Raw genomic sequence first — 16835 nt, 5'->3', positions numbered from 1 at the left:
ACTGGGATTGGTCAGCTCTCCAGAATGAAAACAAATACAGTAAAGGCAGTGAGCCAGTATGTTTGGTTAAAGGCGTCAGGTTAGTTTATGGTCATGCCAAGTGCAGGTTTATCTGCACCACAGCCTTTATGTTGCACGTCTGGTACATTATAGGTGGATAATTATACTAATTCCGACAGGTATGGATTTGCCATCTTCCATGCCACTTCTAGAAAACTTTATAAAATATATGCATTATGAACTAAAGGACATGCCAGGTCTCAAAGCCTTTGACATTTGACTTTTTACACAGACACTGATCTACAGAGCTGTCTATAACTACTATATTTACATAGTCACGGCAGTAAACATAGTGGCAAAAACTGGCAGCTCTGAAAAAGGCACACATCTTTGTCCAGTAAGGTGTAGGATCAGGAGAAGTCAGTGCTGTGTTTCGTATATGGGCAAATACATACAAATAGTTAATAAAATTAAGTTACTGTTGTTTTCCAACTCATTGGGGCTCATATATCACCATTCCATGGTTTCTATCTTTCATTTTACAGTTTGTATTTCCCGGATACGTTGCCAATTTAGGATATAGATTAGAAAATGTGAGTGAAATTAGTAGTGTTTGCATCAACCTTGTAAACATTGTAAAATGAATTTGTAACATAATACTGGTCTAAAACCTTCATGTAAACATTCATTCAAAAAGTAGGGCAGTTAAAAACATTATAACTTAACATTTTGTGTGACCATAAATTAGCCTGGCTTCTTTTTTGCTTTTGATGGTAAGGAGAGAACTTGAACTTGTTAAAGTAAATGTTCCTTTTTCATTGAATGTTGTACATTGTAGGAAGAAGTGCATCTCTGTCTCAACCTCACCTGTCGAACAGTGACCACGTATTCTGCTTTCTTTTGGTGGCCAGGATTTTTTGTGTCGTCCTTTTTCGATTGCCACTTTGTGGTCACTGAGCCTGTCCTTGGTTAGGATCTGTCTCTGCTTTTTGTCTCTGACAGTAGAGAGATATTCTGCTGATTCGTCATCTTTTTTTAGGGCCAGATAACATTCTGGTCTACTCTGGCTTTTAGTTTCTTCTTTACATTGCGTTATAATTTGGTTTACTCTGATTGGTGTTTGTAAAGCAGTGTTGTTGTTGTGAGACTGGTCAGAGTGTGTCTGAGGGGGGCAGTTAGTCTCAGCACCAACTGACATAGGGGACTCTTTTCTGGGCTCAGCTCTTGGGTTTGGAGGGTTTTGGATTTACATTGTATACTGTACATCCAATTCTGTGAGTGCAGTTTACTAACTTAAATCATTAATGCTGTAAATAACAACTGGCGTTGTGTATAACAAAATAGTTTTTTTAAAGAGTAAAATGACATTTCAACTTTCCTTCTATTGCTTTATTGTCAGTAAAGGGCGACATATCCTCTGGGATACAGACATTAGAAGTCAAATTGCCAGACCTATGTCACTGTAATTCAGTGTTTTTTTTAACATCATCAGAAACTAATAGTCTTAGAAAACACAATTTTTCCAAATAAAACAATTCAAATCATTGTAAACCTGTAAGAATTTCAAAACTTACTATAGAATTAGTGACGTTTTCACTGCAAGCAGACACAGTGAATAAATAAACTAAATATACAGCTCATCACAGTGTCAGCACAATCCCTCAATCAGTGTTTCCCACTGACACTGAGACACTTCGATTTACAGCCTTTCAAATGTCTGTTTCTCCCAGAATATAAAAAACATTTTCAGGTTAGAATCTCTCCTTTAGTAGCCCGACTCATGCAGACCCTCAACCTGGTCATTTTATAAGGTTAACCCCTTGGTTCGGGAGGTGTAGGCTGTGTAAAGATATTATTTATCATGTTTATTTATCAGAGGTTTTATACGTGTAGCTTGACATCATATAGAGTTTTCTTTTTTTTTAGTTAGTAAAGTGGAAAAATAAACTGATATTATAATGTATAAAAAGATGCTTACAAAGATGCTCTTTCCTCCAATAACACTACAACTTTTTGTTTTGTTCTCCAAACTAGCTCCTTCTTACATAGTATTTTAGTTTTTTACATTTAAGGTTGAACATTTTGCTGTCTCAGACAGGTTTTTAGTTCTAAGACACAATGCACAAATTGGATCTTAAGCTCAGAGGCATCAAAGTGTCTGATTAAATATTTGAGTTATCTTAAATGCTTGTACATTTTTAAACACACCTGAATTTTATCCACACCTTTAGAATTACATTTAATTAAACAAATAATTCTAATATTGTATTATAAGTCTTTTAATATATATAAATATTTTTTTAAACAAATTGTTGTATATATTTGCTAAAACAGTAGAGCTGACAGGAAGTGAGGGGAAAGAGAGGAAGAATGACATGCAACAAGTCCCCGGACTCGAACCAGGGACGTTGCAATTACATTGTATATATATGTATAATTACAGCATCTCAGACCATTAGGCCTCGAGGGCTCCTCATATAAGCAAATTAATAATAAAGCCCCATTTTAGGGAGAATATTTTATTATGTGTCCCCTTGTCTGTGTCACATCCTTTAGTATCCTACCACTACTGGTGAGATGAGCTACAGTTATAAGGATCATTCACTGTGTGCAGTGCAGCAAATGTTTTATTTGTTTATTTTTTTTATAATCCTGTAGTGTGCTCCCACTTTATTCACTTCTCTGAAAAAGCTCAAAATATATAGTGGAATCATGTAGCCAAACAGGCAAATGTAGCGCTGCATATTCTGACAGATCATCGTCGAGTAGCATGTTTAGTAAAGGAAGATGTTTTGAAGAAATATGTTGATAGTTGTCAAAATCACTCCTGCTGCCACAGCTGAGGCCTGTTCTGGAGCTGCAAGAGAAGAGAGGAGATGTTGAGGAGTTGCATTTACAGCTTTTTATGGGCCAGTACTCAGTATTTTCCTCCAAAACAAAACCTTCACAGCAAACTTAAAAGATAAAGAAAAAGGTTTTGCTTGCAGATATACTTTACAAATTTGAATTCACCTTGCAATTAATGTAATTCACAGGTCAGTGGATTGATATTTCATTTCATGAATTATCAAAAATAAAATAAAAACTAAGAGATGGAGGCTTGTTTAGGAGATATCCTCTTACCATGTGAGGTGGTGGTGCTCTGGGTAGGTTTGGTAGTTTTAATGGTAGTAGTAGTAGTACTTTTAGTTGTAGTTGGTGTAGTAGTGGTTGTAAAAGTGGTTGTTGTGGATGGTGCAGGAGTGGTGACCACAAGGCTAATGGGCCCCGAGCGGATGGTGTAGGTGCTGGTAAACAAACTGCTGACCAGTGTTTTCTGATCAAGGGAGCGGGTACACAGAGTAGGGCACTTCTGAGAGGGCATGGTGGCGATGCACAGATTGACTGTGCACTGGATAAACATCTACAAAATACAAAATAAATAGAGTTAGCGGTGTGGAAAGAGGTTGATGGAAAGTCATTCATTTTGCAGATCAACCAAAATACTGAACACACTGATATTTTGACCTGATGATGGTGCTAGAAGAAAAGTTAAGGGATCACCAAAGTTATTACAATTCATCATGTGGGGAACATGAATGTGTGTACCAAATTTGAAGGCAATCCCATCCAATGGTTGTTAAGATATTTCAGCTCTGACCCAAATAGGTGGACCAACTGACAGACATGCCATGCAAAGAGCCACATTGCTATCGTGGCAAAATATTTACACAAAACAGCGAATCTACAATGAGAAGTGTAATTATAGACATCTAAGAATCGTCCCAGCTGTTTCAGATGGCTTAATTGGGGCTAAATAAAAACATCCAGTAAAAAGTTTCTCAGCACTACTGTGGCCTGCATGAGTGCCTTACTTACTCAAATAGAACTATTCGCCACAAAGTCTGAATATACTGTAAGTACAATATGTAAAATTACTTTTCTCCTCAGACTTGTCTTGGAAGATTTAAAACAATATCCAGAAATGGAGAAGTGCAAAAATGTATTGTTTGTGTTGCATGAAAGTACAGACCTTTGATCCTTTGTTCTCCATGGTGCTCAAATCAAGGCGGTAAACCTTGGAATTGGTTTGTGTTGTAATAATCTCTAATGTGCTGTTGGAAGCTGTACACCTGAAAGAAAAAGAGTGAGAGAACTGTTGGAATTTATATGATATGCTTAAAATTCAGATGTGACTTCTGCAGCCAAAACAGAGTCAATATTTCTTTCAGACTATTTCATACAGTATCTGTCCTCTTCAAGATGGTAACCTCAGACTATTATAGGAAACAAGCCAATTGTCACTGACCCTTGCTGCAGAATGGGGTGGGTTTCTACGAAGTCCTCCGTCGCAGACTCAATACAATTGCTCACTATCATCTCAGCTCGAGCAATGCTGCAGTTGGACAACACATAGAGGTCCAGCTGCTTGATCCTGGACCCGATGGCAGGGCTGTTATTAGAGGAGCTGGTGGAGGTGCTGTTACTCTTTGATGTTGATTCCGCTTCCCGACGCACTCGTCCTGGCGAGCTATTGAGGGAACGAAACTTGGGGACGCGTGTGAATTTTGCCAGGGGCCCCTCTCCTGGGAGGTGAAGTTCTATCCAAAAGCCAACCCGACCGAAGGTCTCCGTCTCTGTGGGCAGGCCGACCTTGTACTGCGGCCCCTTTGCCTGGACTCCGGGGATACGGCAGACCAGAGGGAGGATGAGGGAGGGCAGGCGGCTGACCATAGTGTACGGACGCACACTTTGCAAGGTGTTGGTGTAAACCAGCTCTGAACCAGAGTGCTGAAAAAAGTAGAGGATGAGGAAGAGTATAGTCGCAATTCACATTGATCTGAATAATCTGTAATTGCAAATTATTTTTTACTTTAACGAGTAACGTAACACCATACTGAAAAGCAGTGTTTTGCTGCCCTTTCTGTTTGAAATATTCCAGTCTGTTTTATCAGTTCTGTGTGCTCTGTTACACCTGTAACCATGCCCAACAGTGTCCTGCAGTAAACCTGTATAAGTAGACGTTAAACCACTTGAGGCCCCCTGTTCTCTCTTTTTTCAGTGCACTGGGAGCAAGATTTATAGAGATTTTATGATTTTTATTGTGTGTGTTTACATCCACATCTGATTGAACGATTGGTTGATGAATAGCTTAGTCGACCAACAGAAAAGTCATTTTTTAAGCAAATTGCAAAACATTCCCTGGTTCTAACTTCTCAAATGTGATTTTTTGCTGTTTTTCTTTGCCACATATGACAGTAAATTGAATATCTTAAGGTTTCAGACAGTTATTCAGACAAAACAAGCAAATTGAAGACATGAAGACACATTGTGGCCTATTGTGAGTGCCCTTCTTTTTTTTTTTACTATTGGACTGCAAAATTAATCGAGAAAATATTCTGCAGATGATGATAATCTATAATGAAAATAAGTTAGTTAGTTGCAGCCCCACATCTGATATGATTTAAACACAGGCCCTGAGGGCTAAAAAGGGCTACACTGTTCAACTCAAATGGATGTGAACACCACCAAACATCCAAAAATGTATCTAAGTCAGCACTTTAGCATCATAGTCATTGTTTTATTTAAAACCTAGTGTGCTGGAGTACAGAACCAAAGCCATGGAAATTAGAAAATCCTGCTATTTATGGACTGCAATGTATATAAAAAAGTTTTTTTTATTCTTTTAAAAATTGGTAGGTACAGGAGGTGTAGGGCAGGAGGGGTTAGAAATATTTTAAGTCTAAGAAAGAAATTAAAGACAGAACAACAGAAAGATAGAAATGTGGAGCATGTTACCACAGTCTTGGTGCCGCAGCCATTCAAGGAGATGCGTGCAGTCAAGTGTGTGTTGTTGTAGGTGACGGGACAGGTGGGGCTGTTGAGCTGCAGCTCGGCCAGGTTGATGTTACTCAGGGAGTCGACAGGGAGCAACAGAGTCATCTCTGTCTTCTCACACTTTAGCTCTGCAGGCAGACAACAGCGGATTCTTATATTATTAATAAATTCTTGCACACAGACATAATTACTACACTCAAAATTTGAATACAACAAAGTGTAATATTTTCTCAACCTGTTCCGGCAGGTAGCGTCCTCATCTCCCCTGAAAAGATTAAGAAAGGCATATTTCAATAGTTAATATTTTCTGAGAAACCTTGCTGTGAGGTTAGGGGTGGTGTATTGTGAGCTACAGTAAAGCATAACTGGCATTCATATGATGTTTCTAGGCAGCTGAAGGTCTTACTTTGGTACAGCCACACGCATCTGGGCTCTGACTGCAAACTGGAAAGACACAAAATGTAAATCAGACCACGCCATGTACTAAATATCTGTTCAAGATATGGACTGGCAGTGTAAACAGGTGTGCATGCGAATAATATACTGTAATGTACTTATACTGTAGTTACATGTTTTGGATAGTTGACAGTATAGATACAGGAATGCAACATGGAAGAATGAGACGGCGGGGTATGGCATGAAACAAAAGTCCAGCATAGGCTTTTGAAATACCTGCATAGTTTTGAGTATTTTTTGAAGTCTGCCATATCATCTTACTTTAAATCATTATGTGTAGATGTGGGTGATAATAGCATTTTTCAAATGATTCTGAGGGCTTTAGTTCTTGTTTGTGGAAACAGGAATCAATCCCAGTGTCCCAAGAATCATGTCTTAACTTTGTGCTGTCGACCTTTTAGAGTCTTGTGAGAAGTAACTAGCAAGTGAGTAGCATAGATTTGTAATTAACTATGTTTTACTATTATATAAACACACATATATACTCTAGGGGTTTTAGTAAAATATCAGTTAAATAAGAATACTTCTAACTAAGTAGGACATTCTAGTACATTTTACACCACTATGTTTTTAGCACATTACTGGTACTAATTACTAGTAACTGCATTATAGTATTTACTGTATAATAAACAAAGAAAATATATCATATGTATTCTGTAAATAAAATAGGTATTCTAATTCAGATCATACTGAAAAAATCTTTTCATACAAACTTAATATAAATTTCAAGAACTTTCTCACTTTTTTCTTCTGTACCATAATACCTTAAACACATCAGTATAACTGACATTAATGGTACATAATCAGAATAAGTTACTCAGTTCAGTTTAGTACACCACTTACTACAGGTCTGATGAGGTAACTTGTTACAATAATAGAATAATTTTTTTCCTTAACTTCCGTCCTGCTCATGGAGGGCCAGAGTGTGAATCACACCACTATGTCTGGCAGCATCAGTGCCATTCAGTTCACAGAACAACCAACCTCTTGGTATTCACAGCAAAGCAGATGGGCAAAAGGCGGGCCAGTTGGTTTTCGGAGCGGACCCAGGCCATGGTCATCGTTGCCAGGGAGCCGACTGATTTGAAACCAGTCCTGTAGAGTTCAGGGGGGCCAACCACTGCTACCTCTAAAACACTGCAAATATAGAGAGGAACTTTTAATTTTAACTTTCATGACTGTATTTGTAACAGTTGCTTAAAGAGCCTGTACACCCCTGGAAAACCCATACAGGTGATTTTAATTATTGTGCCTGATTAGACCTCAGGTCCATCTTAAATCACTCCCTTGTTCACTCATTCACTCCTGCATACACAATAGACACTCAACAGTTTGCTCTGCAGTGAGCTGTAAATTGCTATTTCTATTATGAATCATCGTCATTTTGCGTCATGAGTCAGGTGTAGAGTCACACAACAGTAATTATTTACTTATTTCAGTCCATTGTGGGAATTTTTGAGAGCACTATATATAAAATTTTATACACTCAAAATCCGGACACTCAGATGAAGTGACGCACCTCTCCAGCTGTGACATAAAGTTGACGGTGAATTTCACCTCCTGGTACGGCAGGACAAACAGCGTGGAGTCCTCTATGGGGGTCTCACCTGTTGCCACAGGTTCATCACTGCAGCTGGAAGTCGACTCCTCCACTGGAAGGAAGGAGAATAAGAAACATTTGTATAACTCAAAATTATAACAGAGGACAGGAAAAGGAAGGACTAAAATGGGACACAACTTAAAAACTCCAAATATTCTTTAACCAATACTGTTTTTTTAACTCTCTGTAGTTAATTATCCCTATTCTGTATGTCTATATGTTTGCTTAATGACATATAGGCAACATTAATGCCGCTATTATCTGATTGACAGACTCACCAGTGAGAGAGAGGTGCACAGGGACAGAGCTCAGGGGTTTGTTGTCTGTGGCGTAGCTTATTTTGGGCACAGGAATCAGGTCCTCCGCCATCAGGTAGATGAAATACTGTCCTGCAGGTGCTTTTCCAGTGAATGTCAACATGCATTTCTCCTGGTGAGAAAGAGTTAAGCCAAACAGAAATAATTTTAATGAACAAGGTCCACAGTATGATCTGTGGGTTATTCAAAGTAACTGGGCCATTGTTTCTGGACAATGTTGACTTTTTGAAATGTTATTTGCCACAGCACCCACAGGGCTTTCAAGCCTCTGCTAGAACATTTGAGGGTTGGAAAACACAGTAACAATAAAAGATGAAAAACAAAGTGGTCACTCTTGTTCTGTTTATAGATTACTATGAGAAAATCTCCACTATTTTATAATATTAACAAGATTTGTATAATTAGCAACATAAGGATACAGACTGAATATTATGAGACATTTTTGTAAAGGTGAGATATATGTTGTTTAAGTTTATATCATGTCAAACAAAGACATAAATCGCTGCAGCTACCTCACCTGAGACAATATCCAGACTGCAATTCCACAAGCTCACGTAAGTTATATTTAGGCCAACTGGACGGCACAACAGGTGAAAGAACAAAGACTTTCTCCTTGTATACACTGTTTCCCTGAGTTTACATGCATGTTTGACCCCAAAACATCACAAAACAGGAAGAAGCAACAATTCAAGATGAAAAACAGAGTGGCCATTTTTGTTCTGTATATAGGTTACTATGAGAAAAATGTGTGATTGCTAAAGGATGAATTTCGGATGTTTGAGGTCAAAGGTCCAGACAGTGTATGTGGGTCTCATACTCTAAATTGATGAAGGTGTTTCCTGCCACTCGTGGACACACCAGTGGTTTTCACTGAGCAAATTATGTAAATAAATAAAGTGGTTCCATCAATTTATACTGCAGAAATAATTTCAATGATCAAGGTCCACAACAAGCTTCAGTGGGTTATTCAAAGTACGTGGAATACTATTCCTGCTGCTGCTGGTTCAGTGTAACTTAACTTCATCCTTTCACCTTCTACACGATCAAGCTGTACAGTGAGACAAGGAAGTCAACACACTGTTGAGTGCTGGAATGCAAAATATGATGATTTATTTATTGAGACTGCTGCTGACTTCTATTGCTAATCTTGTTCTCCTCCATTGCTGAGACAGCTTTGTACATAGCAATCTCTCAAAGTAAGGGCAATGTTTCCGTTTCGCTCTGACATTTCAGTGGTTGAGACAGTTACTAGAAAAGCTACTTGGTTACTTTGCTATTTACTTTACACTGCCAAAATTATACTTTTGATCAAAAGTTACACGTACCCACCTCAGTAACAGAATATGGATTTATATCCAGTGGTGTTAAGTAACTAAGTACATTTACCCAAGTACTGTTTTTAAGGTATTTTCACTTTTAACGTTTCCATTTTATGCTACTTTATACTCCTACTTCACTATATGATATATTCTGTTTATTCTGCTACATTTATCTGACAGCTACAATTACTAGTAGCTTGGCATATAGATTTTTACATACAAAACATATGATCAGCCTCTAAAATAAGATGATTTGTTTGAGACCAAAGTGCCCAACAGTATATAAAGTGGTTCAAATTAACTCTGCCTTGACCAACTACAACAGTACATTACAAGTTCATACATCAGCGACAATAATCCAATAATGTAATATATAATAGTATAACACACTTTTACTTTTTACCATATAAGTAAATTGTGCTAATTATACCTCTAGTTAAGTATACATGTCATTGCAGAACTTGTACATTTGCACTGTGGTATTGATACTTTTACTTAAGTAAAGTATCTTAGTACTTCTTCCACCACTGTTTATATTATATAGGCTGCCTATAAACATATCAGATCATATACTTTAAATACATAGATTTTTTTTCTGAATACTATTTCCAGCAGGGGGTGAAGCTGGATTTTCTGATTCTGATGCTCATGACACATAGAAGATACAATAAAGTAACAATTCATCTTTAAAAAGTGAAAACATTTTTTTTAATTGATTAAACTGCCCATAAAAAAGAAAAAAAAAGATCTGCCAAAACTCACAGTTACAGATGAAATGTTTAAATAATTGCATTGTGTTATTGTGTGTACTGAAGTTAGACTCACCTCATCCAGCTCTATAAAAGAGTGCTGAGGGCAGGTGCGGCACTCTCCCTGTTCTGGGCGGGCAAAGCGGCATCGCACCGTGTCACCATCCAGGTCTTTCACCGACAGATAGAAGTGGTGAGGGCAGTTCACACGGGCCCTGATCCCATTACACAAGCAGTGTGCAGGAACAGAGAGAATCACAAATCACAAATACAGTCACAACAAGTGGATACAGTAAAATCTGTACAACTGAAAAACACGTCGTAACAGTAATTGGTGTGGTGCTGGTGTCTATTTCTTGGCCGGGACCAGTAACTTCCAGGAGTCTCCGCTGGTTGTCTGGCAACTGATTCTAGCCAAGAAATTATCCAACACATAACCCCCTAAAATGCTGAATTGTCGTTTATATACGTCGGGTTTTGTCTGGATTAAACAAACAAAATACGTGTTAATTAGTGTGCTTTAGACGCACTGGAAGGCGGATTTTGTTACTGTTGGACAGAGCCAGGCTAGCTGTTTCTGCAGTCGTTATGCTAGGCTAAGTTAACTGGCTGCAGATGCTAAGCTAGCTTCACATTTACCATATAGAGTCATAGGCCCATAAATCCTCTCATCTATAATTTAACTAGTTAACTCTTGATAGGAAAGTGAATAAGCTAGTTCCTATAATGTCAAACTATTAAAAGTGCAGACATTTAAGGGTCAGGGTCAAGCTTTGTACGAGCTTAGACCATAGACTGTATAAACGGGCAAAGACTATTCAGGTTTGATGATGGCTTTTTGCCATGGCTGACTTAAATCTGTTTAATGTAAGAGCTTTTTCAGTATCCTTGACTTGTTCAACCCTGTGTAACTTATATTTCTCTCTTTAAAGCCCTAATTTTCCTTAATTTTTCTACTGGTGTCCATGCTCTGCCTTTTTTTTAAGTCCAAAATTTTGTGTTTTTGATGTGCAAATTAAATAAATGTGTTGTAAATAGCTGAGTGAATGTCTGAATGAAGTAGTCTGGCACTTTTGGAGACTGCATGCAAGTGTGTGTGTGTGTGTGTGTGTGTGTGTGTGTGTGTGTGTGTGTGTGTGTGTGTGTGTGTGTGTGCATTACCTTAGTGGAGGAGGGAGAGCAACAAAAGCAGGTTGGTTGAGTCTCCCGCTGTTTGCCCGAACTGTTGGTCCTGCTTTCATTGATACATACAACTCTGTGTTGGACCTAAACATTTGAGAAAAAAAGTGTGTATTAGAGTAACTGAAACTCATTTTATTGATCTTAGGCTACTTGATGTCGCCTGATTCAAATCATCACATCAAATGCCCCATTAAATAAAACAAATAACAGAGATCAATGAAACAAGACAAATAATAAGTAGAGCAGAGTAAAACAAATGCTTGGAGGACTTATTGCACATGCAGCTCTTGACACACAGACAGTACACATTGCATTGTACCTAAAGGCAGGATTACTACATGAATACTAAAGAAATAAAAGCACTGTGCACCAGGCAAAACAAATCATGAGACACTAATCAGAGTGAGTGACTTTTAAAAAAAATAATAAGGCACAAGCATTTTTCTCATTAAAAATGTCCCTTCTTACAAATGAGAAAGAAAAATCTTAATCTCCACTATTTTATAATATTGATTTTAAGATCTGTGTAATTTGCAACATAAGTATGCAGACTGGATATTATATGACATTTTTGTAAAGGTGAGATATATGTTGTTTCTGTTTATTATGTATTGATTATGTATTTATATTCTGGAGGGAAAACTAAAATGGTCAACTTTAGTTAACTTTAAATGCCAAGTTTTTATCATGTCAAACAAAGCCATAAATAGCTGCAGCTACCTCACATGAGTTATATTTAGGCCAACTGGAAGGCACAAAAGGTGAAAGAACAAAGACTTTCTCCTTGTAAACACTGTTTACCTGATTTTACGTGCATGTTTGGCCCCAAAACATCACAAAACAGGAAAAACCAACAATTAAAGTGTTGAGTGGTATTTTTTGTTCTATATATAGGTTACTATGAGAAAAATGTGTAACTGCTAAAGGGTGATGAATTTCAGATGAGGTCAAAGGTCCAGACAGTGTATGTAGGTCTCATACCCTAAATTGATGGTGGCGTTGTAACTACTGGGGACAGTTTTCTGCCACTGGCGGACACACCAGCCAGACTTGGGTTTGGTGCCGATGAAAGGTAATGAGGTAGTGTGAACCAGACAGTCCTCCCCTACAGCACAGAGTCCAGACAAAGCTGGACAAGGACTGGGAGCGATGGCACTGAAATGAGCCCGCACCTGCAAGAAGCAGAGAGGCAAAATGACACCAATTTTCTCCCCGAGCTGAAGGAATTCAGCTGAGAATCAAGAACCTGTCGGGTGAGCTCAGTCTGTCCTAACTCACAGACATTTGCAGTCATTACATGAACATGTAGTTCATGAGGTATTAGAGTACTGAAGCAAAACACAGTATCCTTAGTTTAACTGTTAAATCAAGATTAATCATTCATTAAATTGTCATATATTAAAAAAGTAAGGGTTAGTATTATGTAATTTTAAGGGATTATATCGTGTCTTGATGGAGGCACTAGTAATTAAAAAAAAATGTCTCCCTTTTCTGCTTTGCACATAGTTCACAGGGATATTAATGGGTTTAATATGACCATTAAACAATGAGTGAATAGATAACAATAAATCTTACTCAATTTCACAATGAATTATACTCAACTGATTTTTAACTAAAGGTTCTGAGTTACTTTTTCTGTTAAAAAGGCAAAGACCATGAGCCTTGTAACATACACTTAAACTGAGAAATAAATGGTTTGGGGATATAAATTGTTCAATAAGTGGTTCCTGACAAATTTCAAAGTGGTAAATAAAAAGGGATTATTTTAAAAGCATATGTAAAATTAATACTTTCTTCCTCTGTTAATGAATCCCTGAACACCTTTTTTAAAATAGGTTTTAGTTAAGGAAAAAATAAATAATAAGGTTATTTTAGGGAATATAAGGTTTGTAGAGAAAAAAAAATTACAATGGGAATTATGAGAAATACCTTCAAAGTTTGGATGGTTTTGAACTACAGATTTCTAGATGCAAATAAGATGATGCTGTGGTTATGAAATGATAACTTTAAATTCTTTTTTAATTTTAAACAGCAGAAAAATGGTCTGTATTTGTTCACTGTCACCTCGGATGGCACAAACATCTCAATAAATACTAGAAATGCAGCAACTGAAATGTGTTAGAAGGGCTATTTGCAAAGCGTTTTGACAAAAACGTTTTTTGGGGAGAGAAAATGTTGCCCACCGTATTCCCTCCATTGCTGTCCAGGGGCACAACATGGACTGTCAGCCCCAGAGAAGAGGCTTCGCAGGCCCGGCCTAACAGGAACAGAGTCAGGCCCTGCCACAGGATACTCAGTTTGAATCTTTCCATCATTGCAGCTCCTCAGTCAGACGGGAAGTCTGAACATTTGGGAAAATACAGAGACAAGGTTAAGCAGTCAGGACTCATTATAGGATGTTAAAGATGATATTTTCACTGTATATAAAGCTGAACATGTTGTTTGTAAACTACAACAAAGCTTAATTTGGGTACATGTAAACCTACGTAATCTAAGACCTACCCAGCGAAAGTCTTGACACTTTCTGAAACAAGGCTGTTGTTTGACGTCCGTGAGAGGAACTATAGTGTGACAGGACGTTATAGAAACACTCAATTAGTCTCTTGAAAAGAATGTGAGGGGGATGACAGATGAGTTTACTGATCTGAAAATTATAGCTGACAGGAACAGGCATCTCTGCAATTCATCGTATGTCACGTGCAATCTATCTATAGTATGTGACGCCTGATGTGTATAATAAAGAGACTAAAGCATCAAAACGTCACCACAGTGGTAGAGTGACCATTTTGTCAGAGCCACAAATCAATGAACAATTCGATTTATTGTTGAAATATTTTGCAGAACAATGTGATAAATGATCTAAAGATTAGAGATATATTCACTGATAGATCAGTATCATCATTTCAGTCAGGACAGTTATTTCAACATGATATGTACCACCAGAACCATGAGATACATGATACTTACCCAAACATGAACACAATATTTATAGAAGCATTTAAAAATTCACGTATAACTAAATGCTAACGTTGGGGACTCGGGATGTGGAGGGAGTTGCATTGCACAACAGCAGGTTGCCAGGAATGTTTAAGCTCAGTGTGATAGTGTGCACAGTGAAATGAGTGCTACCCTGATCACGTGGACCACCTTGTTGAATGAGATTGGTCGTGGACATGTATAATTGGACGATACAGGGAACACGTGACTATTACATGACTACTGTGCTGGCCTGAACTACCGTGATGCTTATTATATGTCATGATGTTATTATTTTTCAAGATATTTTCACTGGTGAAGCAAAATGTAACACAAATAATTTAACAGAAGTTGACACAACGGAACAAAATTACATTAAAGAGACCGTTCACCCCAAAATCAAAAATACATATTTTTCCTCTTACCTGTAGTGCTATTTATTCATCTATATTGTTTTGGTGTGAGGTGCTGAGTTTTGGAGATATCGGCTGTAGAGATGTCTGCATTTTTTGAATATAATAGGACTATATGGCACTCGGCTTGCGGTGCTCAAGGCACGCAGGTAGACACGAGGGAACGAACATACATTAAGACACATAGTACATACTACAACTAGTAAAAAGACACTATTGGCTGTTTTTACCTGTTTTCTGGTATTTCGTTACAAATATTATTTGTCGAATTAAAAGTAAAAACTTTTTGTGGTACACATAGGCAGTTGAGTGGTTAAATCCTAAATTTTAAATACAACTTTAGCTCTCCATCTCTCTACAAATAATATTTTTTGGGTCTGATTGTTGGTTGTGAGTTTTAAATATCTGCATTTCAGTCAGTTCTATTCTTTTAGTAATTGACTTTCCTCGTCTTAAACTCTTAACTGATAACTGACTGGATGTTCTTAACAGAAACTACCCATTATTGTTTGTGCATTGTCGTTTCTTCTTCTATCACTAGAAGACACAGGTTTAAACCAATAAGTGATTAAGACTTTTTGGATTTTGGATCAGGATCAATCTCGAGGAGCTAAACCTGTATCATCTTTTAAATCACTTCTTCTTGAATTGATTTGCTTTTATATTGCTTCCTTCTATTATTGTACAACTATTGTCCATGTTATTACTTATCCTCTTCTTTAACATTTTCTTTCTTTTGTAATTTACTCATAATTATTGACTAACATAAAGGACAAATACTGCGGGGGCCTGAACCAATAAGGGCACAAAAGACATTTTTTAAATTTCAGTTTCAGTAACAATATGCAGGTAAAATAACAGTTAAACAAAAAACAAACCATCCATCTATTTTCTGTTTTTAGTATAACATGCCCAGTTCAAGTACTGTATTAGATTTTTAACATTTCTATTGTTTATCTTTTTACCTTAGATAAGGCTGATCGATGGGGTCCATCGTATATTTTCGCCCGGAGCCCTTTAGCAGGTTAATCTGGCACTGATCTTATATAATAGGATGTGTAGTGCTTGTATATTATCGGGAATTGTAGTACATTTCAATTCAAGTTATTTATATAGTGCCAATTCATAACAAGTTCTCTCATTGCACTTTTCCTATAGAGCAGGTCTAGACCGTACTCTTTATATTTGATAACCTTTCAAGTTATTTGAATTAATTTTGAAACATGTGGCAGTAATATCAGTTGTAACAGTATGAATACAAGGGTAAAAAGGTCCAATGTTTTGAGAAGTGATTGAATATTTCTGTTATTACAGAGCTTAACTGCCCATGTCTTTTACTATAGTTCTCTTAAAAGACGATTTCCAGGTTCAAAATGACGCATTTTAGGTGCATGAGGGAAAATATTCACACTCCGTTACAAGACACTGGTTGGCTCCCTAAAAAAAACATGAAAAATCCTCTCTGCTCAGCTCTTGTTCTATGAAAGTTTCAGTCATACAATCATTTTGTTACAAAATGTCCAATCTTGCTCTCCAGGAAGCTTGTTTAAAAAGTTACAGAAAAAGTTCTGTGCATTTCTACAAGCAAGTCTGAAAATATTTTGTTACCCAAATAATTATACATAATTGTGTAAAATCTTTGCGTGTACTGAACCCTTCAACTCATAACGCATACAGCAAACATATCAAAGGGAAAGCAAACATATCAAAGTGAAAGCAAACATATCAAATACATAAGTTAATTAAATCCTATTACCGTAAGCAACCTGCCACACTTCGTTCCAAAAGCTTCGAAGTTCCACCTAATATTGAGGTTTTATCTGGCACCAAACAAGTGTTATGAGTTTCCAGTAAACATGTTCTTCCTATATAAGTCTTAGGGAATTAAGGAGGAGTTAAGCTACATTTGGGCAGAGACAGAATGGTGTTAAACTGGCTCGACCACAGACCGTAAAAGAGGTATGACTAAAGCTGCATGTCAAGAGGAGGGATTTGTGAAACTGAAT

General features: G+C 37.3%; 1 protein-coding gene across 2 annotated transcripts; it reads right to left on the bottom strand.

Moving 5' to 3' along the window:
• Positions 1 to 1374: 1374 nt before the first annotated feature.
• On the bottom strand, positions 1375 to 16732 carry LOC122874783. 2 transcript variants are annotated; one of them, XM_044193134.1, is made up of 16 exons: positions 16586 to 16686; positions 13943 to 14001; positions 13624 to 13781; positions 12422 to 12612; positions 11420 to 11524; positions 10335 to 10473; positions 8152 to 8302; positions 7793 to 7925; positions 7258 to 7410; positions 6224 to 6261; positions 6053 to 6082; positions 5779 to 5945; positions 4289 to 4770; positions 4013 to 4112; positions 3124 to 3403; positions 1375 to 2857 (listed from the first exon to the last, which is right to left on the bottom strand). In XM_044193134.1, exons 3-16 carry the CDS (start codon positions 13753 to 13755, stop codon positions 2775 to 2777), a joined length of 2184 nt encoding a protein of 727 aa, XP_044049069.1. In that variant the 5' UTR covers positions 13756 to 13781; positions 13943 to 14001; positions 16586 to 16686; the 3' UTR covers positions 1375 to 2774. The 2 variants fall into 2 exon arrangements, with proteins under 2 accessions (XP_044049069.1, XP_044049060.1); XM_044193125.1 differs by lacking the exon at positions 13943 to 14001 and having other exon boundaries at positions 16586 to 16732.
• Between the last annotated feature and the right edge of the window lie 103 nt (positions 16733 to 16835).

This window comes from Siniperca chuatsi, linkage group LG1 (assembly GCF_020085105.1).
Source record: "Siniperca chuatsi isolate FFG_IHB_CAS linkage group LG1, ASM2008510v1, whole genome shotgun sequence".
NCBI lineage: Eukaryota > Metazoa > Chordata > Actinopteri > Centrarchiformes > Sinipercidae > Siniperca > Siniperca chuatsi.
This window is presented reverse-complemented; position numbering and strand designations above follow the sequence as displayed.